Source organism: Tachypleus tridentatus, chromosome 4, assembly GCF_004210375.1.
Source record: "Tachypleus tridentatus isolate NWPU-2018 chromosome 4, ASM421037v1, whole genome shotgun sequence".
Taxonomy (NCBI): domain Eukaryota; kingdom Metazoa; phylum Arthropoda; class Merostomata; order Xiphosura; family Limulidae; genus Tachypleus; species Tachypleus tridentatus.
In genome coordinates this window covers 38,879,450-38,905,873 of record NC_134828.1, presented here as the reverse complement: position 1 = coordinate 38,905,873, position 26,424 = coordinate 38,879,450, and the positions used below count along the sequence as shown (strand labels likewise).

The window sequence follows — 26,424 nt, the reverse complement described above, 5'->3', positions numbered from 1 at the left end:
GAACCAATAAGATTCCGTAAAGGTGTTTTTTATTAGATATCATGATATGTTGTCAAAACTCATCAACAAACCATAGCAAGGTGTTTTTTTTAAGAAAGTGACTCATCAACAAACCATAGCAAGTAAGAAAGTGACTCTCGATATTAACCAACATTAGCTTTAGTCCCACAAGCCTATTATTTTGAACAGACCTGTACTTTACAGAACCAACTAGATTCCGTAAAGGTGTTTTTTTATTAGATATCACGATACGTTGTCAAAACTCATCAACAAACCATAGCAAGTAAGAAAGTGACTCTCGATATTAACCAACATTAGCTTTAGTACCACAAGCCTATTATTTTGAACAGACCTGTACTTTACAGAACCAACTAGATTCCTGTACTTTACAGAACCAACTAGATTCCGTAAAGGTGTTTTTTATTAGATATCATGATATGTTGTCAAAACTCATCAACAAACCATAGCAAGTAAGAAAGTGACTCTCGATATTAACCAACATTAGCTTTAGTCCCACAAGCCTATTATTTTGAACAGACCTGTACTTTACAGAACCAACTAGATTCCGTAAAGGTGTTTTTTATTAGATATCACGATACGTTGTCAAAACTCATCAACAAACCATAGCAAGTAAGAAAGTGACTCTCCGAGAGCCTATAATAAACTATTTAGATATGTGGAATAATGTGCTTAAATGAGTACATGTACCTTTTTGAACAATACTGAAGAATATAGTTTGAATACAATATTGATATTAAAATTTAATACTTATATTACATTTAATAAACTTAGATAACTGTATGGAAACATGCAATAGGTTTGAAAAATTACCAGGTTAGATTTGAAATGTTAGTTAGTATGTAATTAGAAAGATTTGGATCTCCATGTAACAATAAAAGTGACAATCAAAGTTGAGGTCTGTATATATATGAATAAAAGTGACTATGCCTCCAAAGCTGTGGTTTAGTATCAAATCGTTTAGTCTTATCCTATACTATCAGTCCAATCATGCCGTATATAAAAATGGTTACTTTGATTTACACATTGTATGTCTTTTCATTGTCAAGTATGAAATACGTTTTTATTCCTTTGGATGAATAAGAATACTAAGGGGCAACTGTACCTTGTAAAAGCATATTTAGTCAGAAATGTCTGTTAAAATCAATAAGTATGCTAAGTTATCATAGCGTTCTTCATATGTTTCCTCTTTAAAATGTTAACACTGCTCATACTTGTGAAGAGGGTTAGCTAATGTTCATAAGAAAAACAAATGATCCTTTGTGAAAATAGTTTCATTTTCTTTTAGCAGTATCATTGGAAAAAAGACGACAATTTAACTTATGTTTTAGCTTCAGTGGATCACTCACTGACTGCTTCAAATCGATGCATCGAAATTGCTGACGGTTGCATCAAATACAGATGAAAAAAATTGCTGTTCTAGTACAAATAAAACCTTTATCGTGTAAATGTAAAAGGCCTAGATGCCTAAAATGCTTAGTATTATATCGTTGTGTCTGTGAATGTGATGGATTATCCCTTTTTGCTAAATTGACTCTGATACGTGGAGGAAAAGTAACCCAAAAGTGTATCGACAAGTAGTAATAAAGGTGTAGGGAAAATTCTTTGAAAACAGTTATTCAAAAACAAGTTTTCGTAATAACATTTAATTGAATGCCCCAAATTTATATCGATTTTAAATATAAATTAATAGATAAATTATCATAAAAAGGTATATAACTTACCTTTTAATGAACTTCCCAAGTGAAATGGATAGGTGTTATTTAATACATAATGAAAAACATACATATGTAGAAAATGAGATGTTTAACCACAATAAAGAATACTACTATATCATGATATTAGTAGAGGAAGTTTTATCACGCCATTAAAAGTATTCATACACATCAATATTATTTATTTATTTATCTAAGCAATAGCTAATAATTTATGTACAATACCATACAAGTAATCATTCATATTATTTCTTGGTTGAAATGCATTGACAAATCTGTTTATTCCCTGTACAAAGTTACTGTTTTTTTCGATCAATAGAAGGTTCCAGACATTATGGGGTGTTATCGCTTGAGCTGCATTGTGACCTTATTTCCATGTTTCTGTTTTTAACGGGAATTAGAATGAAACAAACGTTATAAAACCGGTGTGATATGTAAACATTTGCACTGCTAATTATGTAGTGAATACGTACTGCTTGTAAATGTGTTTCGAAAAATAGTTTTTAGAAGAAATACCTTCGAAGAATGTGCCGCAAACTTTCTTTGTTAACGTGAAGATGACTTAGAAAGGGTGTGTGTGTGTTTTCATTCAGCAAAGCCACCTCGACCTATCTGCTGAGTCCACCGAGTGGAATCGAACCCCTGATTTTAGTGTTGTAAATCCGTAGACTTACCCCTGTACTAGGGGTCTGACTAAGAAAGGTCATAACGTTGTTCTCTACTTATCAATAAAAGTGTTAATACCCATACCAGCTGTTCTCAGATACATTTTTATTTCAAGTGGGTTTCTCGTCATCACGAATCAAAACTTTCACTGGATTTTACCCTTTGAAGGGTGTCAGCATAAAGTTTTTATTTTATGTGAAAACCTATATTAAAACTGAATAACTGCCTGGAATTTTTAGCGTGATACAGTATATACTGTAAACGCATTCTGAGTGAGACTCTTTACAATTTTGTTCTAGTTATCTAACGTCCCTAATGTCAACATCTAATTAAAAACACATTAGTTGTGAATAAAAAGTGCGGTCTAGAAAACGATTGAGAACAACGTAAGAGAATAAAATAAAAATTGGCTAAACTTACAGCATTGATAAGAACTTTGTGACAAATATCCATTCATTAGTTACTCAGTCCGCTTTTTATCTTCAACTTGGGACATGATTGCGGGCAAAACAAAACACGTGGTCCAGCTAACTAATAAAAATGTATTTGCTGTAGAATTAATATCAGTATTATAAGTGTAGCTGTCAGTTTGGCCGCCAATTTTGATTTCATTTCCTCAAGACATGCACTCAATCATTTTGACCGCACCTTTTCTTTTCACACCTAAAGGTTTTTTTATTAGATATCACGATACGTTGTCAAAACTCATCAACAAACCATAGCAAGTAAGAAAGTGACTCTCGATATTAACCAACATTAGCTTTAGTACCACAAGCCTATTATTTTGAACAGACCTGTACTTTACAGAACCAACTAGATTCCGTAAAGGTGTTTTTATTAGATATCATGATATGTTGTCAAAACTCATCAACAAACCATAGCAAGTAAGAAAGTGACTCTCGATATTAACCAACATTAGCTTTAGTACCACAAGCCTATTATTTTGAACAGACCTGTACTTTACAGAACCAACTAGATTCCGTAAAGGTGTTTTTTATTAGATATCATGATATGTTGTCAAAACTCATCAACAAACCATAGCAAGTAAGAAAGTGACTCTCGATATTAACCAACATTAGCTTTAGTACCACAAGCCTATTATTTTGAACAGACCTGTACTTTACAGAACCAACTAGATTCCGTAAAGGTGTTTTTTATTAGATATCATGATATGTTGTCAAAACTCATCAACAAACCATAGCAAGTAAGAAAGTGACTCTCGATATTAACCAACATTAGCTTTAGTACCCCAAGCCTATTATTTTGAACAGACCTGTACTTTACAGAACCAACTAGATTTTATGAAATATATGATGGAAGTTTTTCTTCTCTAATACTGCTAATAACTTCCTTCATAGTTACACCATGGAATTTAGATTAACAGCTTCTTGTCACCACACGCATGTAACAAGCATCATTATTTACGTTAATTGCTTAAGCTAATATCACGTGACACTAAATGCTGCTTAATTAGAAAAATTTCACAAAATGTAGTAAATTCGTGCTGAACAGTTGGCAATGAATGATGAACAATAACCGGCTATCCGTAAGATTATTTTGAAAACTTGAGCAAGAAATTGCTGATCTAGTTTGTTTGGTCTAACCAATACATATATTTGGACGTGTTTTCAACCTATAACTTTACTGCTCTAAATAGGCCGTCTTGAATCCAAATAACAAAAACTACAAATGGTCCACATTCACTCGAAGGTAAAGCTGCAGCAAAATTTTTAAAACTGATAGCTGACATTATATTTTGTGTAGGCGTATGCAAACATTTTGTTACAAATTGAGCGTTTTTTCTTGAATAACTTCGCTCCTGTGGAGACTAAGTATGACACTTAATTATTGGTAATAAAGATATATCAATGTAACAAATTTGATTTAAAAAAATCAACAAAAGCTGAGTATGTTTTTCTATTAAATAAACTTTCTGTACTTTTGATTCGAAGAAGTAAAATAGAAAAAAAAAGACTTAATCAAAATTAGAGATATTAACACCTCTTTCATTTCTTAATAGATTGTATCGGAATCTGACATGTGAAGTAAGAGTCCAGTAGTTTATATCCATAAAAAATATGCGACAGTTTAGGTTTGTTTGTTTGTATGTTTTTGAATCTCGCACAAAGCTACTCGAGGGCTATCTGTGCTAGCCGTCCCTAATTTAGCAGTGTAAGACTAGAGGGAAGGCAGCTAGTCATTACCAACCACCGCCAACTCTTGGGCTACTCTTTTACCAACGAATAGTGGGATTGACCGTCACATTATAACGCCCCTACGGCTGAAAGGACGAGCATGTTTGGCGTGATTGGGATGCGAACCCGCGACCCTCAGATTACGAGTCGCACGCCTTAACACGCTTGGTCAGGCCGGGCCCGACAGTTTAGGTAACCACAGTTCGAGCTACAGAAAGTGGAATATCATTAAACTATCACTTCTGTTAATAACACACACTCTGTCTTGTAGGTTGTTTTGGCTACACGACACACTGACGTGTATTTTGGTAATATTATTTTTGACACTTTGATCTCTATGAACCATACCTTCATCTGACGTTTTGCTTGAATAAAAAAATAACACAGTGAAATTCATATTGTTAGTACTTTGTTCATTATCATTCCTGCAATGGAATTCCAAAGTTGATTTCTGTTGTTTTTCTACCAAGTGTAAAATAGTATCCGATTTGCCCTTACTACAGGTGTTAAAATAACCTAAGTAATAACCTACACAATCATATGAACAGGGTGTATGTCACACAGAACTGTATGAATCAAAACATTATTGCTACTGATAGCTTGGCACCTCCCGTGACTTTGACATTTCGACAAAGGTCATTCATACGTTAACCAACTAAAGTTACTTCATTCAATGCAAATATTATAATAAAGTAGATCGTAAGCTATAAAAAATGCTGAGAAACAGGTAAGTACAAGCACCTATAACACAAATGCTGTTTAGGTAATGATTAACCGTTTTCGTAGACAGTTATGCATGTTAAGGGTAGCGATTATTAAATTTTTATCATCATATACAAAACTATCTTGATCAGGTACGTTGGAACGAACAAAAACACTGAGGAAAGGAAGGTAATCTCAAATGAATAAGAATTGTCTGACAATTAGTAAACCCGATTCAATTATTATTCAACACTTACACAATCACATGCACTGAATTACATAAACAACTGCAAATTAAATCGTTTCCTTCGTACTAAAAAAATAGTAGATCATAGAAGTAATGTATGTTTCAGATACACATTATAGAGATATGCAAAACCTTATTAATAACGTGATGTTTAAAATTTACCAAATAACGTAAGTCTCGTTTAATTTAGGCTGAGAAACTTAGCTGACTACACAAAAAAAAACTGAATACAAAATTGCTATCAACGACATATTGGATGGGCTAAGTTATATTTCCCAACTAAATTGTTGGAGAGTCACGTGCCTCCCAGCACTGCTGGTTGGTTCCTGCCTACGTTTATGTGACGATATATATATACATATATATATACCAGTTTGTGTAGATAAATAAAATTCTGAGATGGTACCATTTTATCTATTGTTTTCGAACATTTAACTATTCAAACAAAATCATTTATTTTTCATTAGGTTTGAACATGATTTTTGAGCATAGCTTTGTGGGCTTAACTTGTTAGTCTGCGATTCTGGTTACGTAATCTTCTTTTCTAAATGTTCATAAGGAAAAAAGAACTAAAATTTAGCAAAGTGAGTTTTCCAAACAAATAAAAAAGTATACTTGCATAGCGTTTGAAAACAAGTAAAGAAACTTGAAGATATTTCTTTATCTCTAAAATTGAGTACAATTCTGAAACTTTCAGAAGAGCGACACCTTCAGCGAATTTTATTCATTCTTGAAAAGTTTGATATGTATGTTATTTGACAAGGTTAAATCAAAACACAACCAAAGAAACGAAAAAACTGGATTACAAACGAATTAAAAAAGCATTTCTAATGAATCTATCATAATAATGGTAATGCTAACGCACGCACACACACACACACACATATATATATAACATTTAAATCCAAGAATTATCAACGGACTCACATTGGCTTTTTTTTTATTCATAAAAAAACATATATTTTTTCCAATTCATTTGTGCACCGAATTATTTAGTGACCATAATTTTGTTGGTTTTCGGGCCCTTAATAACATTCGATTTAAACAAGTTTAAACAGAAATGCTGTAAATAATGGAGTTAATTCCATTTTTTTTCCCAGGTTGGACATGGTCAGGTAATTAAGGCACTCGACTCATAATCAAGGTCGCGAGTTCGAATCTCTGTTATAAGATCGCCTTTTCAGCCGAGAGAGTATTATAAAGTTCTTGTCAATTCGAGTATTCGTTGGTAAAAGAGTAGCGCAACAGTTGGCCGTGGCTGGTAATGACTAACTGCCTTCCCTCTAGTGTTACACTGCTACATCAGTAAGGGCTAGTGGGTTTGTTTGTCGAGGCCTTCATGATACTTTGTATTGGAAATGAGTGACTTCTTCTGTTCTTTGTATTGAGTATTGTAAAAAATATAAAATTATTTAATACGTCACGATACGTGGACCTCACAAATAGAGAACAATACAATGAGAACAATGCAAATATGTCGGTAGCTTATGGGTCAAAACGTTTTCAATATCTCTGTCAAATATATTGTTAAATATAATGCCATTAGATTATGATGAAACAGTATAACATTCATACAGTTAGTGCTTGGTTTACAATAGGAATTTGAAACTTTCTACGGTTAAAATATTGTATAATAATAACAGAAAAACACCAACATCTAAACAGAACACAATCATTTGTATTAGATTTGGACAAAGTTACACAACGCTAAAAACTACAAATATTTTAGGCACTGTTTCAAACACTATTATTTGGTAAACGTAGGCTGCAATTGAAGTGACACGGTTTAAAATTAAACTGTTGTTGTTGTTTGTTATTAAGCACAAAGCTAAACAAAGGGCTGTCTATGTTCTGCCCTCCACGGGTATCGAAACCCAGTTTCTAGCAGAATAAGTCTGTAGATATACTACTGTGCCATTGGGGTGCAAAACTAAATGGATGGTTTAAAACCCACACATATATAACTTAAGATAGCAATTATAACTACAAGTAAATATTGGCTTGTGCGAGGAACATTTACAACGACAAAACTGTAGTGGACCGATATTATCATGGTGACCTTCCAGAACTCTTACCTTGAAATTTCGTCAGACCAGGCATTTTGTGTGCTAACGTCACCTGGGGAATGCTCCATATCAAAAACACGTACATAGCAGTGCATGAAGACATCAGTTTCCTTGTGATGTGACAGTGGTGTTTTTTCTGAGACATTTTTCTATTTCTTTTTTTTCATAAATAATTTTTGACGTTTATTAAACTTTATTGTTACTAAACTAATTTGATTTTACTTTTTTTTTTTAGGGGGGTAAGCCTCAATATCTGCGAAACTAGCACACGCTAAAATGTCCTAAGATTTAGTGTTTATTTGCGTAGCTGCTACACCTGGCAGACAAGTTCTCGTCAACTTGCTGTCACGAATATCTTCATGCTACTGACGCATAGCCAGCGAGCTTGAGATTGGCTTTCTCTCGGCGTCAGGTTATCCCTGCAGTCGCTTGCTAACAACACAAGGACAGGAACAAAGCTCGAATATCCTCGACACCAGACTCCTACAGTAGAATATATATGTATGTACGTTCGCACATTTGATCCCATAAATCTGTTGCGAATAATGGAAATCTTTTTTCTTTCTCTCTCTCTCTTCTATCGTTTCCCCTAAGGAGACAAGAACGAAACGTAGTTGCTTCTAAGTATTTCAAGCTAGTTTCATGAGAATAATCATATTAGACACTTTTGAAAATTTACTAAGAACATTTCATTGTCCCTATGCAAGGTAGTTTACAGCCTCTGAAATATATCATGTTGAAACTGCTTATATGAAATTAAATATAAATACATGAAATTACGATGACACTGCTGTTCTTGTACCTATAAATTTTGAGCAAAACTACACAAGAACATACTGCACGAAGCCGCTTCTGAAATTAAACCTATAGGTTAAAGGGAGTACAGTTACTCAACAGCGCCCACTAAAACCTCTTGGGCCACTTTTGCCTGACCGAATAGTGGCATTTTACCATTACATTTTTATGGCACTTATGACCCAAGTGCGAAACGAGTTTTTCCGACTACGATACGCGAACTGTGATCAGTTGGATGCACAATTCTGGACGCTAATCCGCTTCTAGTTAGATAATGGCTATTACAATATTTATTGATTTTCATATTGGTTAAATATTTATTATATTTGAGATTACAAGTCTGGGCCGATTGGGTCTTTATTTATATTAGGAGTTTTTTAATGCAAGTGGTGTCATTGAAGTAGAAATGATTCGAAAATGTTAAACAGTAGAAGTTTTAGTAAAAAAGAGATTATTCTTACAAACACTTATTTGTTTACATTTTACTTATAAATCGATAACAACTAAAAAAATGCGTGTCAAAAATATAAGTGACGTTCTTGAACAAAACACGATTAAGGTTTCTTGTTCGGTAGTAGGTATTGTGATATTGTACAATAAGTTAAATAGATATAATTAGTGTGAGTAAGTGGCAGGAAATGTAAGTTAAATAGATATAATTGGTGTGAGTAAGTGGCAGGATAACATGAAGGGACAAGAATAGCTGAAATAAAGTCTTGATTATTTGTTTGACTAAAATAAATAAATTTGGTGAGGCCAGCACATTAATAATGCAACGGACTACTGCAAAACAGAAATTAAAATTCATAATAGTCAAATTGCCGAAATAATAATCACAGTTGTTGGATTTTTTATGTCTTAAAAGCTGTTAAAATGCTGGCACGATATAACCATTTTAGTGAGATTAAAAGTCGAACAATATAAAATCAATTCTGAAAGGCTTTTCTTGAAGCTGATTGGATGAATAACACTGTAGAACATGTGCTGCGTCTTCATCTTAGATCTGTCGCACTTTCAGTGTTAAGTGAATCTTGGAGAAAATATGCTTCCCAAGGTAGTGCATTAACTTAAACAACTCAGTACTCTGTGTATGATTCACAGTATTAGAGAGGATCGTTTTTTGAACCTTAGGTACTAGATATGATAACTGTTTTCAGACGTAAAAAGTCATAAATGTTTTTTTCAACCGTTAACAGTATTAAAACTATACATATATAACTTACACTGTAAGAGAAATATAAAAGATTTATAAACTTTGGAATTCTTAACATTGCATCATCTACAAATCATATAGAACTGGAATTTTCAGTTTGAGCTAATCGACCAAATTAAAGACCCTAATTTGGATCTACTGACTCAAAATGGAAATTCCAAAGCGCACACAAGGACTTTGTTTCGAGATATGAATCGAATAAGTTGAATTGACTGTCACTTATATTTTATCACATGTCCACAACTGGAACTGTGGAGTTCGTTTGTTTTGTTTGTTTGTTTTTGAATTTTGCACAAAGCTACTCGAGAACTATCTGTGCTAGCCGTCCCTAATTTAGCAGTGTAGGACTAGAGGGAAGGCAGCTAGTCATCACCAACCACCGCCAACTCTTGGGCTACTCTTTTACCAACGAATAGTGGGATTGAGCGTCACATTATAACGCCCCAACGGCTGAAAGGGCGAGCATGTTTGGCGTGACCGGGATGCAAACCCGCGACCCTCAGATTACGAGTCGCACGCCTTAACGCGCTTGGCCATGCCAGGCCTTGTGTTTGTTTTGTTTGTTTGTTTTTGAATTTCGCACAAAGCTACTCGAGGGCTATCTGTGCTAGCCGTCCCTAATTTAGCAGTGTAAGACCAGAGGGAAGGCAGCTAGTCATCACCAACCACCGCCAACTCTTGGGCTACTCTTTTACCAACGAATAGTGGGATTGAGCGTCACATTATAACGCCCCCACGGCTGAAAGGGCGAGCATGTTTGGCGTGACCGGGATGCGAACCCGCGACCTCGGATTACGACTCGCACGCCTTAACGCGCTTGGCCATGCCAGGCCTTGTGGAGTTCGTTCAGCAATATTACGTTTCTAACTCTATATACTTTTATCAGTAGCCAAGAAGGCCAATCACTGGGACATTCTCTGTCCACCACGCATGTCTCTCTAAGATAGACAAGGTTATGCTAAATTTCAATTTAGATATTACACAATAATGTTATTAAATCAAAACAAATTAAAAATGTTGATATTAATAAAACTGAATAATAGAGTAATTTAGATTATCTACAATACAGAACACAATAGGTCGTTTCGATGTTAGATTAAGCGCAAAACTGCACGTATATCCATTTTTGAAGTGATGGTCCACAGGGAAGACAGCTAGCCATCATCACCTGCTGCAAACTCTTGGGTTATACTTTGCAGACCGGATTGTTGAATTTGGCCGTGACTCTTATAACACACGGCTTCAAAGTATAGAGCGAAATTTTTGTTCTTTCTTTAGTGATAGCAGATGACGAAGCACAGACTCCCAGTTCCACAGTGAGTGGTGCTAAACAACCAATTGCGCTAAGCCTATTACACAGGACAGACTAAGCATAAACAATAAAGGAATAAGAAAGTTAACTGATTTTAATTTTCTGCTTTGGCAAAATATTATTCAAACTTGAGCATTAATAAGTGTTGTGTGTGTGTGTGTTTAAAGCAAAACCATCTAGGGCTATATGCTCCGTTCACTGAAGGGAATCGAACACCAGATTTCAATGCTGTAAATCCATAGACGTAGTGCTGTCCTACCAGAGTAATATAATTATTACTCAATCTATATAAACAATATGCTTACTTTTGTGTATCCTGAACTGTTCTCGTAAATTTCTCGATCAAATTTTGTATATCTGTTATCATTAAAAGAAAAAAACAACAACCCTTCTCCAAGGAGTCCGGATTGCATATTCGCTTTTTCATTGAGAATCACCTTACCTGTATATTGCATAGTCAAATTATTTAATGCAATGCGAATGGTACACAATGGCACAAATCTGTTGTTACCACGTGACGATTGGTTCCAATTTTAACTTTTTTTTTTCATTTGCAAAGTATTTTACTCAATTAACATTTAATCCCCGTGCAATTCCCTAAAATAAAATTAACTTTACATTAAATACAATTGCCTTGGGCTTTCATAACTTATTTAGGTCTAAAATACGCATGTGCAGTTCGTTCAGAAATATATGGTTATCACTTTGTGAACACGCATTCAGAAGTTGCTGCATGATCAGCTAAGTTTGCTTATATCTTTACATTTACTTTGCTTTGCAATCATTTAGCTTCCTTTCGTTTCATAAACTGCCATAAACACTTTTAGTTAATTTTTATTTTACTGAGGGTTTTATTTTTCGTTTTTGTGTGCTTTCTTTTAATCGTTAATATACTGAACACTCATAATATATTCATACTCTGTACACTATTGAAAATACCATTACTTTTCTCTATTGTTTACTTTAAGTGTAATATTATTAAACAAAATTGCATATACGTAAGTTTGTTTGTCTGAATGTTTTTCCAAAAGACCAGAATTTATCAATCTAACATATAATGCCTGCAAGGAATCGTGACTTCAATCTCATGTATGTAAATTATATATAAATTCAAGCGAAGAGCACGAAGCCTACCATTAATGTTTTGTGGGTCGTGGCTACTCTATCAGTCTCTATTGTGATTAAAATCCAAACGTTGGTTTGATATGTAACATAGATTTCCGTCACATGTTTTACTCTCTAGATACAGTGGGCTAAGCTTTATACGTTTATACGTTCCAATGTATATAAAAACAGGTAATAAAACAGAGTCTCGCTCCTGAGATCTAAATGCAAATATTAAATTCATTTGAGGAAAAGTTGGCTTTATATATTTTTTCTGTATTTCTCTAAAGGCCGTAATTGAAAATATGAAACACTGTAAATGTTGTTAAATTAAACTGAATCATAGTATTTGTAAAAAATATGTCTTATAATATTGTTAATGGATAAAGTAAAAAAAAGTAATTTATTATATAAATAACTTTCAAAATTTCACAGTTCTTCATGTAGTTCCTCAAAATAAACAAAAACCAAGTAAATTATAGGGCCGATACATCCAGCACAATAAATTTTTGTGCTGTGAACACTGCAGGGATCGAACGTCATAATGAAAAATATATAAGGAGCTACCTACTTACTTATTGTTAATATCCAGAAAAAAATGTGGAAAATTTTGCACGAACGTGTTCGCTGTTTAGATACTTTAAAAGGAATTGAGAATCACTGATGCACCTAAAAATGACTAAAAAACGCAAAGATTAAGTGTTATCAACATTCCTACTATCCCGTAAGTAAGTATGTAAACCTTTTGAAGTGAAATAACTGAAAATCTGAGACCAAGTGTAAAACGTGCACTAAATCCCAAGAACTGATAACCATAAATGTTTTAATGTTCTGCTGGTTATTTAAGTGTTATATGATTATTAAATCCGATATGCATTTACTTTTATGGGTATATATTGATTACAAAAGTCGTTTCTTATAGCAGTTAATGGAGTTTGAAGGTCGAATCCCCTTGCTTTTTCTCCATTTGTTGTAACAGTATTTATGGAAGTGTAAAAGTTGAGATATTTTCTATTATTCGAGTCTTTCAGTGGTAAATTTATGAACCTATAATTCTAAAATCCTGAGCTAGATTCTTTATGGTGGATATAGTATATGTGTAACTTTAAGTATAACAAACCATTATATGAAATGGCTTTTCTACCCCATCTAAATAAAGCTATTAAGACTGGGCACCAACAATAAAATAAATTTCTCTGCACTAGAAGTCGTGAATGGCGAATTTGGTAAATTGAAATTCTTGTTCCATCAGCTAATATATTCCATTTTTGTAAACGATAACCAAGATGTGCCCCAGGCTGCTTTGATAAAGAAAGTCACGAGCTGGTTTAGCTTTTCTATTTCCCAATTCGCTAGTAAATATTTAAAAACAAAGCTTTTCGGAGTTTTATTATATAGCGCATTGATGCGAGGAAGACGATGGACGTTGTTTTGATTGTGCACGGAATAAGACGAAGTGACCAACTGAGTGAAAAACGTCTGACTCCGTCCCTCGTATACTCCTTCGAAGGACTTCTCGAACATTCTAACAAACTGAAAACATGAGGATTTCGTGACTCTCGGGCGTAACAGGTGAGCGTGAGAATGAACCAAGAATGGTATAATTCGCGACAGTTATATCGAGAGCAAACAGCATATATGAACGATGTATTTGGAATTTCTCACCAATACGATAAAGTCAATATTTGAAGTTATCAACATTGTATGACTTTTACTCTTTGAACTCCTCAAATAAAGTTAATTTCACAACATAGGTCTATTGTACTGAGTTGATTGTATAGTATTTTACAGAGTACTGATAAAATATTAAGATATTACAACAACTGAAAAGATGGATGCGATGGTCAAATTCTGTAATCAGAACCACCAAGCCCCCCAGTAGCTTAGCGGTATGTCTGCGGACTTACAACGCTAAAATCCAGGTTTCGAAACCTGTGGTGGGCAGAGCACAGATAGCACAAACAATTTGAAATGTTCTTTGCTGGTGTTATTGAACTCCTCTGGTTGACAGATGGGTTATTTAATCACTAAATACCGCTAACTCTTGCTCCAATCTTTCATAATAGGGTTCAGGTTATGGCAATTTTAGTGAGCTAAATCAGCGATTCTCAAAATTTTGTCCCAAAAGGTCTTCGGATGTTCCACGTTCTGGTCCAAAATATAAGTCACTTACTAGCACGTTACCTTTGGTTTGTTTTGAATTTCGCGCAGAGCTACTCGAGAGCTATCTGCGCTAGTCGTCCCTAATTTAGCAGTGTAATACTAGGGTGAAAGCAGCTAGTCATCACTACCCACCGCCAACTCTTGGGCTACTCTTTTACCAATAAATAGTGGAATTGACCGTCACTTTATAACGCCTCCACGACTGAAGGGGCGAGCATGTTTGGTGTGACGGGGATACGAACCCGCGACTCTCGGATTACGAGTCAAGTGCCTTAACCACCTGGCCATTCCAGGCCTCGCATCGTTACGACGGAAGACATGCAAGAAAATAGGAAATGTAAGAACAGTAGAATGTCCACTGGGTCTTCAGCCACACCCCAGTGGTCGTGGACGAAAAGGTCTGAGAACCACTGAGTTGAATGATCACATACTAAAGTAAAAAGTAATTTATTTCCTTCAAAGAAAATATAAGACAAAGCTAATTATACTTTAGGCTTTTCTGTAGTACATTACATAGCATGTTTATTACGGTTTACAGTGTAGTGTTCGTAGAATAGTTCAATGAATGACTATGGACGTATTATGTGATCTTACTCCGTGGTGACCGGAAAAAAACACTAAGTGCTCATTCGTTGTTATATTTCTTATAGCAAAGCCACATCAGGCTATCTGCTGAGTCCACCGAGTGGAATCGAACTCATAATTTTAGGATTGTAAATCTGTAGACTTACCGCTGTACTAGCGAGGAACAACCTTCATCTGATTAGAGTAGGTTGTATTATCGAATGTAACTGTTACTGTTGGTCATCCTTTTCAAAAGACATCGGTTGTCTCGTTGGTCATCCTTTTCAAAAGACATTGGTTGTCTTGTTGGTCATCCTTTTCAAAAGACATTGGTTGTCTTGTTGGTCATCCTTTTCAAAAGACATTGGTTGTCTTGTTGGTCATCCTTTTCAAAAGACATCGGTTGTCTCGTTGGTCATCCTTTTCAAAAGACATTGGTTGTCTTGTTGGTCATCCTTTTCAAAAGACATCGGTTGTCTCGTTGGTCATCCTTTTCAAAAGACATTGGTTGTCTTGTTGGTCATCCTTTTCAAAAGACATCGGTTGTCTCGTTGGTCATCCTTTTCAAAAGACATTGGTTGTCTTGTTGGTCATCCTTTTCAAAAGACATCGGTTGTCTCCTTGATATTTTTCAAAACCTTCTACCGGTGCTCATACATCATTCACATTCTGTTATTGTGACACATAAAAATCCACTTTATGTAAGCGTTCATGTAAATCTGATAGACTTTACGAAGATTGGTTTTCATCACTTTCAGTGGGAATGCTTCATCCATCCATCTACACATTTAACGTTTTTCTTCTAAACTGATTCCCTGGACCTGCTTATTCATTACATCTGTTCACCCACTTCGAATTTAATTATATTTTTGTGAGTAATTGATACCATTAAGTCTGACACATTTAAGAGTGATGTGATGTTATAACACAGATGTATCACATTTTAACACTGTGGTTGTAGCATACTTACGTAGGGTATAAATACACGTGACTAGGTGTTTATATTGATTATTATTGTATGCTTCTTGAATCTGAGGGACACTATTTATACTTGATTTTTTTCTGAAACCTCATTTCATCTCTTGTACTATGTGGAACTTACACAGCCATTATTCTACATTGCACGTCGCAAATTGCGCCGAAATTATAAAATACTGCCGTGAACGACACAAACAAAGGAGGCCAGGCATGGCCAGGGGGTTAAAGCTATCGACTCGTAATATGAGGGTCGCGGATTCGAATCTCCGTCGCACCAAACTGGCTCACCCTTTCAGCCGTAGGGCGTTATAAAGTGACAGTCAATCGTACTATTCGTTGGTGAAAGAGTAGTCCAAGAGTTGGCGGTAGATAATGATGATTAGCTGCCTTCACTCTAGTCTTACATTGCTAAATTAGATACGGCTAGCGCAGATAGTCTTCGTTTAGCTTTGCGCGAAATTGAAAACAAACCAAACCATTAACAAAGGGTCGACTTTAACACTAACCATCAGTTCTTTTTGATAATTTCGTATAATATAAGTTATCTTTCCCAAATATATGTCCTACTAGTCCTAAACTTATAACAAAAATATGCACGTCTTTTACCACTATTAAGGTATGCTCAGATAAAATATCCGAGTCAGATTGTAAACATATCAGGTATAGGTATTTACCTATTTTTTGTTCTCTCTATCTTTTTTTTTTTTTCTGACATAATGAACACATTTATTAAATATGCCTATTCCGCTAACAATTGGTCGATCTACACTTTAACCTGGTAATATACGTGACCTTTATTTTCTGGTTGTTACTCATGTTGTTATTATTTGTAATTTTTTATTATATATCTTCATATAGGAGGTTAGTCTTCTATAACTTTAATCCACGAAGTTTCACTGAAGATCAGGGCACTGTCCTTTACTTACAGTTCGACTTGTTTCTGGGTAGAGTTCACTTTTCAAGCATTTGTCCTTTTCACTCGTCCACTGTTTATTTCTTACTCTTTTAGTTTGTTTGTTTGTTTATTTGTTTTTTGAATTTCGCACAAAGCTACTTGAGGGCTATCTGTGCTAGCCGTCCCTAATTTAGCAGTGTAAGACTAGAGGGAAGGCAGCTAGTCATGACCACCCACCGCCAACTCTTGGGCTACTCTTTTACCAACAAAATAGTGGGATTGACCGTCACATTATAACGCCCCCACAGCTGAAATGGCGAGCATGTTTGGTGCGGCCGGGATTCGAACCCGCTACCCTCAGACTACGAGTCGCACGCCTTAACCCACCTGGCCATGCCGGGGCGCTACTCTTTTAGTAAGACATAAATTTACGAGAATTAGAACCCAAATTTCACCAAGGAAGAAATTACAAAAAATATCTATATTTTGACAACATTTTCTGACATTGTAATTTAGATAAAAAAAATTTAGAGATGTATTGAAGGAGTGAATTTATTTTAACTTTTTTGTATGTGTGTGTTTTCTTATAGCAAAGCCACGCAGGGCTATCTGCTGAGTTTACCATCAGAAATACAACCCCTGATTTTAGCATTGTAAATCCGTATACTTACCGCTGTACCAGCGTGGGACTTAACTATTTTTGTCTGACATAAATCATAGTCTCAGAACATATATTCTACAGCTGAGCCAAAAAAAAACCAATCCATTGTACGCCGAAAGTTAGAGGCAATTTATCTGCAGCGTTATTACTCGTATTAGTATATTGTACTGAAGGGTGTCCTGTTGCTTGCTTCCGTTTTGTTATCATCAAATTAGTTAATAATAGTTTTCACGTATACATATCTCAGATTTTCTACATAGTTTGTCATAATTACATCTTCAAAATCTGTGTTAATCAGTTCTATATAAGCGTATGCACAAATTGTAATTTCTGTATCTTTCTTGTTTTGTACTGAAATACCACATAATATTAAAAGTTACATTTTCGTCTAATTAACGGGTGTTATAACAAGAAAGCAGGAGTATTCCAGTAAACTATTATCAGACTGTCAACTTTCCAAACAAAGACAGTAATAGAATTTGCCGCGCCATCTAGTATACAATTATCACACGTTTCGAAATTAGCGGTAAATTTGTTCGCTTGTAACATGAAAACTCTGGTTTCGATACTTGTGGTGGGTATACCATAGATAGCCCGCTGTGCAGCTTTGTGCTTAACAACACACGGAGAAACAAATTATTCGAACCGCCATTTGAACTTTTCAAGAGTTGAAAAGAATTTTTTGATAGTTAAGAAAAATGCTCAATTAATTTAACTGCATTTTAATTTATAAAATTTGTCTTCTGACGTTTTTATAGAAGATATGTCTCTTCAAACAAATTATTTTCACATTTTACTGCATAAAACTGGTGTATTAAATGATAATATAAAGTAATAAGTTACTTCCAATATCTCAAGAGGAGACACATCCGAAAACAATCATCTAACTCTCTATTCTATTTTCAGGTCTTTTTATTTAAGTTGAAGCAATCAGAGTAAAACCATATACTGGTCAACATTAAGTTTACAAAGTTACAGCACCACGTTCCAGGTCGTATTTCTCGCAGTGTACACAACGCATATAGCTAGTTTTGAAGCTTTATGCGAAAGACTTGTTTGTTTTGAATGTTGCGCAAAGCTACACGAGGGCTTTCTGCGCTAGCCTTCTTTAATTTAGCAGGGTAAGACTAGGGGGAAGGTAGCTAGTCATCACCATCCACCGCCAAATCTTGGGCTACTCTTTTACAAACGAATAGTGGGATTCATCGTCACTTATAATGCCCCTGTGATTAAAGGGAGAGCAAGTTTGGAGTGACGAGGATTCGAACTCGCGACCCTCAGATTACGAGTCGAGCCCCCTACATTAGGGACGGCTAGCACGGATATCTCTCGTGTAGCTTTGCGCAAAATTAAAAAAGAACTAAACAAACAAACCTCTGACCGGGTTATGAAAATGTGTGGGTGGTTTCTGTGATAAATAACAGAGAAATCCTAATTTCCCTACAGTACAGCTTATTTATAATATATCATAACATTATTCATTGTTATCTCACCAATAATTTTATTTAAGCTTTGAGAACTCAATATGTCTATACTTAAAACGTGATGTACACTGTGGATGGACAGAATGACTTTGTGTTTTAAAATAGCGACAAAGTAGAGACGAAGGGGTGCTTTCTGTTATTCGCTTTCACCATACTCGTCCTTTCAGCCGTGAGGGCGTTATAAAGTGATGGTCAATCTCACTATTTGTTGGTAAAAGAGTAGCTCAAGAGTTGGCGGTGGGCGGTGATGACTAACTGCCTTCCCTCTAGTCTTACACTGTTAATTAGGGACGACTAACACTCATAGCCCTCGTGTAGCTTTGCGAGATAACTTTATATGAGTAGTTAAATCAACAACACTGGGTGGCTTGGTAGAACTACGTCCACTGTAGACACGAACGCATTAGATGTTGTCTTTTTTTCCTTTTTTAAACACCAACAATTGGACATAACATGACTAGGTTTTTTTACGAAAATGGCAGACAGAAGCTTTATCTTGTCTCTGATTATCTTGATAAAGCTTTATCTTGTCTCTCTGATGATCTTGAACAATATATACTGGATTTTTCAAAAGAATTCTCAATATTAGTGAATTGAATTGATACAGATTTCTACTTAGATGGAAGGAATTTTATTTAATGAAAAGTGGTTTTATGTGTCATAACCATAAGAAGTAGGTAGCTAGCGCTTCACGAATCCCATGCGATCACTATTCGTTAGTAATGAGTAGCCCAAGAGTTGGCAGCGGTTGGTGACGACTAACTACTTTCCCTCTAGTCTTACACTGCTAAATTAGGGATAGCTAGTACAAATAGCCCTGGTAACTTTGCGTATAATTCAAAACAAACAATACAAACAGTATTGAGTCTTTATCTTGTCTGGAACTGAATATTTTATCGACACTTTAAGATGAGCGAATTAAGTTCGAGTTCATATCGGTATAGTTTACTTAACAGGTAACTAGCTCGCTTTTCACTGACCGCTGAAGTCATCCAGTGTTCCTGTAGAAATACTAACGTCCGATGGCAATTCACTACGGTTAAACGACTTGTAATGTTAAAAATCTATAAATGTTTTTGATCAAATATCTGTTGTTTCCTGACTAATAAGCTTTAATCACCTTCCGAGATTTAAAGTATACTAACTGTTGCAAACCAACAATGTATATATATATACTGTCTCTCCCGTGTTGCAATGACTACCTTTTATAATCGTTAGGAGAGATTCTCGAAATTTGAGTTGCTAATAATACTTACAATTACTAGTATTTACATATACACATATTACACTGTTGATTTTTGAGTTCTAAAATCTTCTACAAATTTAGTGAATATACAGGAAGTTCGCAGTACACATTAAACATTATAAGTTACATGCATATCTGTATATATATTTAACTGGAACAGACACTGATATTAAAATAAATACATAATAGTAAATCCGTTACAATGTGTTTTGAACATCATTTCTACAATAAATACATTAAAAACACAAAATAAAAGTTTAGAAACGTCTTTTATATAAATAAATTTACTTAGCTTAATAGAACATTTGTATTTGGTTTTAAATTTAAAAATAAAATAAAAAAACATATGGGATAACCATTCGCCTTCAATGATTTTATAACATATTGTTTGTTTGTTTGAAATTTGGCGCAAAGCTACTCGAGAGCTATCTGCACTAGCCATCCCTAATTTACCAGTATAAGACTAGAGAGAAGGCAGTTAGTCATCACCACCCACCGCCAACTCTCGGGCTATTTTTTTACTAATGAATAGTGGGATTAAGCGTACATTATAACGCCCTCACGGCTGAAAGGGCGAGCATGTTTGGTGTGACGGAAATTCGAACCCACGACCATTGGATTTCGAGTCAAGTACCTTAACCACGTGACCATGCCCGGCTGTAACGTATTGCTCTTTTATTTCTTGATTTTCGTGCTCAGACAACACTTTTTTTGTTCTGTAACAAGATTTTGGTGTTGTTGTTTGTTGTTTTTTATTGTTATTGTCGTTTTCTTAGCGCAGAACTCTCAAACAGGCTATCTGCATTCTGTCAAACGCGTGAAATCGAGCTCCCGAATTTAGCATTCTATATCTGTGATGTTACCAATGGACTATCAGTGCATAGATTTTAACTTCAATATCCGTATGTTCTGATGGGTGATTAAAGATATCATTTAGTATATACCTGCTTTTGTATGCTTGTGATAAATCTCTCCTGAACATCTATAAGAAACATAAATGCTAACTTCTTCCATATCTTACACTATAAAAAGACTTGTTTGTCTGTCTGTAATGCAAATATTCCATTTCCTCTTATCGTCATAAAACTTTAACGGTTTTCTTACTTTATGGGCCTGGCATGGCAAAGCGCGTAAGGCGTGCGACTCGTAATCCGAGGATCGCGGGTTCGCGCCCGCGTCGCGCTAAACATGCTCGCCCTCCCAGCCGTGGGGGCGTATAATGTGACGGTCAATCCCACTATTCGTTGGTAAAAGAGTAGCCCAAGAGTTGGCGGTGGGTGGTGATGACTAGCTGCCTTCCCTCTAGTCTTACACTGCTAAATTAGGGACGGCTAGCACAGATAGCCCTCGAGTAGCTTTGTGCGAAATTCCAAAACAAACAAACACACAATTCTTACTTTACTTTATTATTTTTACGAGCCTAACAGTCATTTCAATTTTTATCCTGGCTATTGCATTAGGCATTTAGTGCCAACACCCTAAACCTTGATCGCAACGAAACCTTCAGGTTTTTTGGGAATGACCCAGACCTCTAAAACACCTGGAACTAATTTCGTGATGTTATCACACTTGTAGTTCTTGTAGCCTATCGAATATTGTCATATACGGCAGATGGCGCTCAAACACACTACAGTCTAGCCTTTCCCATGAAATCAACGAAATAAATACTCTTAATCAATATTTCTTTACTATCGAAATAAGCACAGCCATTTTCATGTGATACCTTAAATAATTTGCGTATTTTTGTTTACACCCCCTTTATAAGGGTGGATTAATAACGAAAAAACAACAAACTAAATAAATTCCGCGTCAATTTAGGGTATACGTGCCAATCAAATATAACTTGTGTATGAGGTTAAGAGCAATAATATGTTCAATCATTGTTTCCAAATGAAAGTGAAAAAATAACAACAAAATTGTCGTTTAGTTCCTCAATTTTTAACGTTTGTGTTAAAGTGAAATTATTTTCTGAATCAGTTTTCTCCATTAATAAGAGAGCCATTATAATATAGTTGATGACCCTGTGGCTGTGCCATATATTATCTTGTAGTGTGGTTTCTCTCAGAAGAAGTAAGCAGCCTTTAGATGAATATATAATCAGGTAGTAACTTGGAGTTTTTACAGTGTTTTTAATTTAATCTCCATAATAATTTTTGATTAAATATCTGTGCTGTAAAGCTAACAGGTATTGAACACCAAAATACACTGAGCAGGCTCGATGTGTCTGATAAAACCAGGCTATCAATACATGTGGTAGATATTTTAGTTTGGGTTGTTTTGTTTTTAATTTCACGCAATGTTACACGAGAGCTGTCAGCTCTAGCTGTCCCTAATTTAGCAGGGAAAGACTAGAGGGAAGACAGCTAATCATCACCACATACAGTGGGATTGACTGTTACATTATAGGAAAGGTTGTTCCTAAACTGTGTATAAAGTGTTATTCACATTTTATCTTACATTAGGTAAAGTTGAAATAATATTTTCTAACGGCTCACCAGATGGCGATATATTAAGTCTTATGGCACTTACACGTGACAGATCATGGAGTACAATTTTTAGGATTATCTCACTCTCATTGTTTTACGCTAGAGTGAAAAAGTTTGAAGAGTGATAAAAAATTTCATTCACTTTTTTATAACAAATATTTAAATTTAACTTAAATTATTTAAGTTATTTAAATTAATTTATTAAACTTATTAATTAATTAAATTAAATTATTTAACATAATTATTGTTCACTTGACAATCGATAATAAAACCTATTGTTAAACGTATTAAAAACAATTAAACTTCTTTATTAATTCGCTACGAACAGTTTTTTCCTCTTGTCAACACTGTCTGTTGGCTTAAGTTAAAGCATCAGTTATTTCTTCTTTGTTCTTTGTTAGCTAAGCACAAAGCTGCACAATGGAGTATCTGTGTTCTGCCCACCATAGATATCGAAATACGGTTTGTAGCGCTGTAAGTTCGCAGTTTATAGAGAAGTAAGAAAGCTAAGAATAGGCGTGAGTAAAGCTATTGATATTAACGTTTACACTACTATAAAATATAGACGCAAAGTAAATAAAGTTATCAAACAGTAAAGCTATCACAATACCTCAAGAAAGAACGGTTTGGTTTGAATTTCGCGCAAAGCTACACCAGGGCTATCTGCGCTAGCCGTCCCTAATTGAGCAGTGTAACACTAGAAGGAAGACAACTAGTCTTCATCATCCACCGCCAACACTTGGGCTACTCTTTTACCAACGAATAGTGGGATTGACCATCACTTTATAACGCCCCCACGGCTTAAAGAGTGAGCATGTTTGGTGTGACTGGGATTCGAACGGAGATATGCAACTGGATTTTTCAACTTAAAATAACTTACTCAGCATCAAGGCAAGTTAAAGTGTCCTCGACATGTTGAGAAATATCAAAAATTACCGTAAGGTCATCACGAAGCTTTGATAATGTTTGATAATTCATAATACTGAATTTTTAATACTTTAGTTTATATTAAAATGCCAAAACCAGAGATGCCAAAACATTACGATTTGAGCGTAATCATTACGATTTTGGTGTATACATTACGATTATACGCTCATACAGACAAATATTACGACTTGTTGCAACTCCTAAATTATTATATATTATATAGGCTTATACAATAAAGTGAATAAATTGTTCCCATAGGGCTTGAAAGGTGTGAAAAGAAAATTTCTAATGAGATACAAATAAATTTTGATAATAAATAAAAGACATAGTCCAAATGGCTACTTGCGATAATCATGTTTGTGCTCGAAATCATAAAAAATATTTGTATCTCCGACGTCTACCAACAGTTTGAGTGCGGTGCTTCTCCATACTGTATACGTGAAGGCATCCATAGTTACGTCATCAGTGCTTGTCAGCCAATCAGCGCTCGCGTAGAGGGGTATTTCTCGTTTTATAAGCGGCATAGAAACACCAATGCGTTCGTTCACAAGCTGGAAAAAAAGAGGCCTCGTTCACCAGACTGTCTTGTTTCTGACAAATCTAAAAGGACTAAAACTGTGAATCAAAAATTTAGGAAAAAGTATAGTGCAAAATATCCGGTCATTGCGTCAAAAGTCAGTGACAGTCATGCGTTTTGTACAGTTTGTCATATCAATTTTTCTGTGGCGCATGGCGGGATAAACGATTGCTCCAGACATACAAAATCGGCATCTCACCAACAAAAGGCTGAGGCGAAGACAAAAAAAGATGCAGATAACGACATTTATGAGTAAGAATTCAGAATATGAAAAATAATTTCAAAAGAATTTTTAAATTTATTTATTAAATACACAAAACACAGTCATAAATGAGCAATCATTAGCAGTAATAAATAATAATAGTTATAATAATAATATAATAATAAACAGCTTAGAGACATTGGTCAGGCCTAGTAGCCGCAAATGCTAAAGGGCTCTTACTTTTATTATTTCTATCGTAATTGTTAAAATAATATAATAATATTAATAAAATTTACACTATAGGTTTGAATCTTTTTTTAAAAAATCATTCATACTTTAATTTTGCCTAATAGAGGTCGATTTCAGGGTGTCTTAAGCTAACTTCTTTGGTCTTACTTTTGGTGAAAATGGTTATTATTTTGTTTTTAAAATATAAATTTAAAATATTTAAGGTCCAGAAAAGAGAAAGAACTTTCAAAGTTTTGTATTGTATATAAAATGTTTTTTGTTTTTTTTATCACTTAACTTCAGCAGCCATTTATAGTAAGAACATGATTTTCATTTGCAATAGAATTTCAAAGTATCTTCTTCAGGAAAGGAGTGTTTGAACTACTACCATTAAAATAGCACACTCTCAACCGAGATGCTAAGTTGGCGAAGAGAGTAAGACATTTTTTATCCAGAAGGGAATTTCTTTGTTTCTTGTTTAGCGCAAAGCTACACAATGGGTTGTCTGTACTCTGGCCACTGAGTGTATCGAAACTTAATGTTTAGCGTTATAAGCTGTTAAACTTACTGCCGAGCCACATAGGAAAAGAAAAGGAGATCCAACCTGGAGAAAAATAAGTAAGCAATTAAACCATTTCCAACTTCCTGAAATTATTCGTATTTTACTGTTCGTTTTCTGATCAGACACTTCATAGCACTTATTTTGATCCTTTCTTTACTGGTTCGTTAGTTTTAGTTATCAATTTTACTTCAAGTATCAAGAGCCGTAGGTTTAAAAGTGTTTTATCAGTTTCTATTCGTTTCCAGCGGTTAGGGTAGCTACGTTGGATCAGTGATTTATCGTTTATCTATGTTATAACAAAAACTTATTCTTTGCATTCATTGATCAATACTATAACTTTGTCTTAGCGTGTGTGCCTTGTCAAAACTACCAGAAATCTAGGTTGATATATATTTGGTAGAAAAGAAAGGCTCTCAGCTAATGAGGGTTAACCTCATTCCACAAGAATGATGTTTTGGTTAGGAACGGGTCTGATTGTGCTTAGTCTGATGGCCATATTTACACACTCAGCACAGCAGTTTCTATTGTAATAACTTCTGTAAGGAACGATAGAAAATCTTATTCACTCATACATTGATAAGCTTTTTTTGTTCAGATCATCCACTGTTGGTGTATTTGTCATCCAACATGACGTGTCACTAGTCCAAAAACATCAACGGCCACAGGAGGCGTATCAAGGGAATTAAAAAGTTTGTGACTGAATGGGATTACTGCGATTGGATACGATTACTGGGATTGAATGGGATTAATGCGATTGGATAAGATTACTGGGATTGAATGGGATTACTGCGATTGGGTAGGATTACTGGGATTGAATGGGGTTACAGCGTTTCAGCCAACTTTCTGACTTAAACAGTCAACGATCGTGATATGTGGCAAGAAGCTTAAGTAATTACTTGTAAGCCTTTGTCAGCATTATACCTTTGTATATTATATGGTTGACGATTCTTTATGATATACACAGGTTCGGTGCAATGACTTCTTTTGGGCGAAGTAACAGCCAAAGAGAGTTTTTCATAACCACAACCTTTATTCACATTAGGATAAGCGAGGGCGTTGTTCTTCATTCAACTTGGTTTGTTGTTTGTTTGTATTTGGAATTTCGCACAAAGCTACTCGAGGGCTATCTGTGCTAGCCGTCCCTAATTTAGCAGTGTAAGACTAGAGGGAAGGCAGCTAGTCATCACCACCCACCGCCAACTCTTGGGCTACTCTTTTACCAACGGATAGTGGGATTGACCGTAAACTTATAACGCCCCCACGGCTGAAAGGGCGAGCATGTTTGGCGCGACTCGGATGCGAACCCGCGACCCTCGGATTACGGGTCGCACGCCTTAACACGCTTGGCCATGCCGGGCCTCATTCAACTTGGAGAAGAGGGGTTGGTTTTTAATGTGCTTCTAAACGCTCTGTTATGA

The 26,424-nt window shown here is 35.2% G+C and overlaps 1 protein-coding gene and 1 long non-coding RNA gene across 3 annotated transcripts in view; one reads left to right on the top strand and one right to left on the bottom strand.

Moving 5' to 3' along the window:
* The window catches only part of LOC143248885 (uncharacterized), an 84,212-nt gene extending 76,195 nt beyond the window's left edge, over positions 1 to 8,017 (bottom strand). Inside the window, exon 1 of one of the 2 annotated variants that reach the window (XM_076497780.1) lies at positions 7,619 to 8,017. In XM_076497780.1, the coding sequence (XP_076353895.1) occupies positions 7,619 to 7,754 (136 nt within the window). In that variant the 5' untranslated portion in view covers positions 7,755 to 8,017. The remainder of the gene's footprint in view (positions 1 to 7,618) is intronic. The other variant, XM_076497781.1, reaches the window with a different exon arrangement.
* The window catches only part of LOC143248886 (uncharacterized), a 67,479-nt gene that overhangs the window by 36,122 nt on the left and 4,933 nt on the right, over positions 1 to 26,424 (top strand). The gene's annotated exons all lie outside the window — the stretch shown is intronic.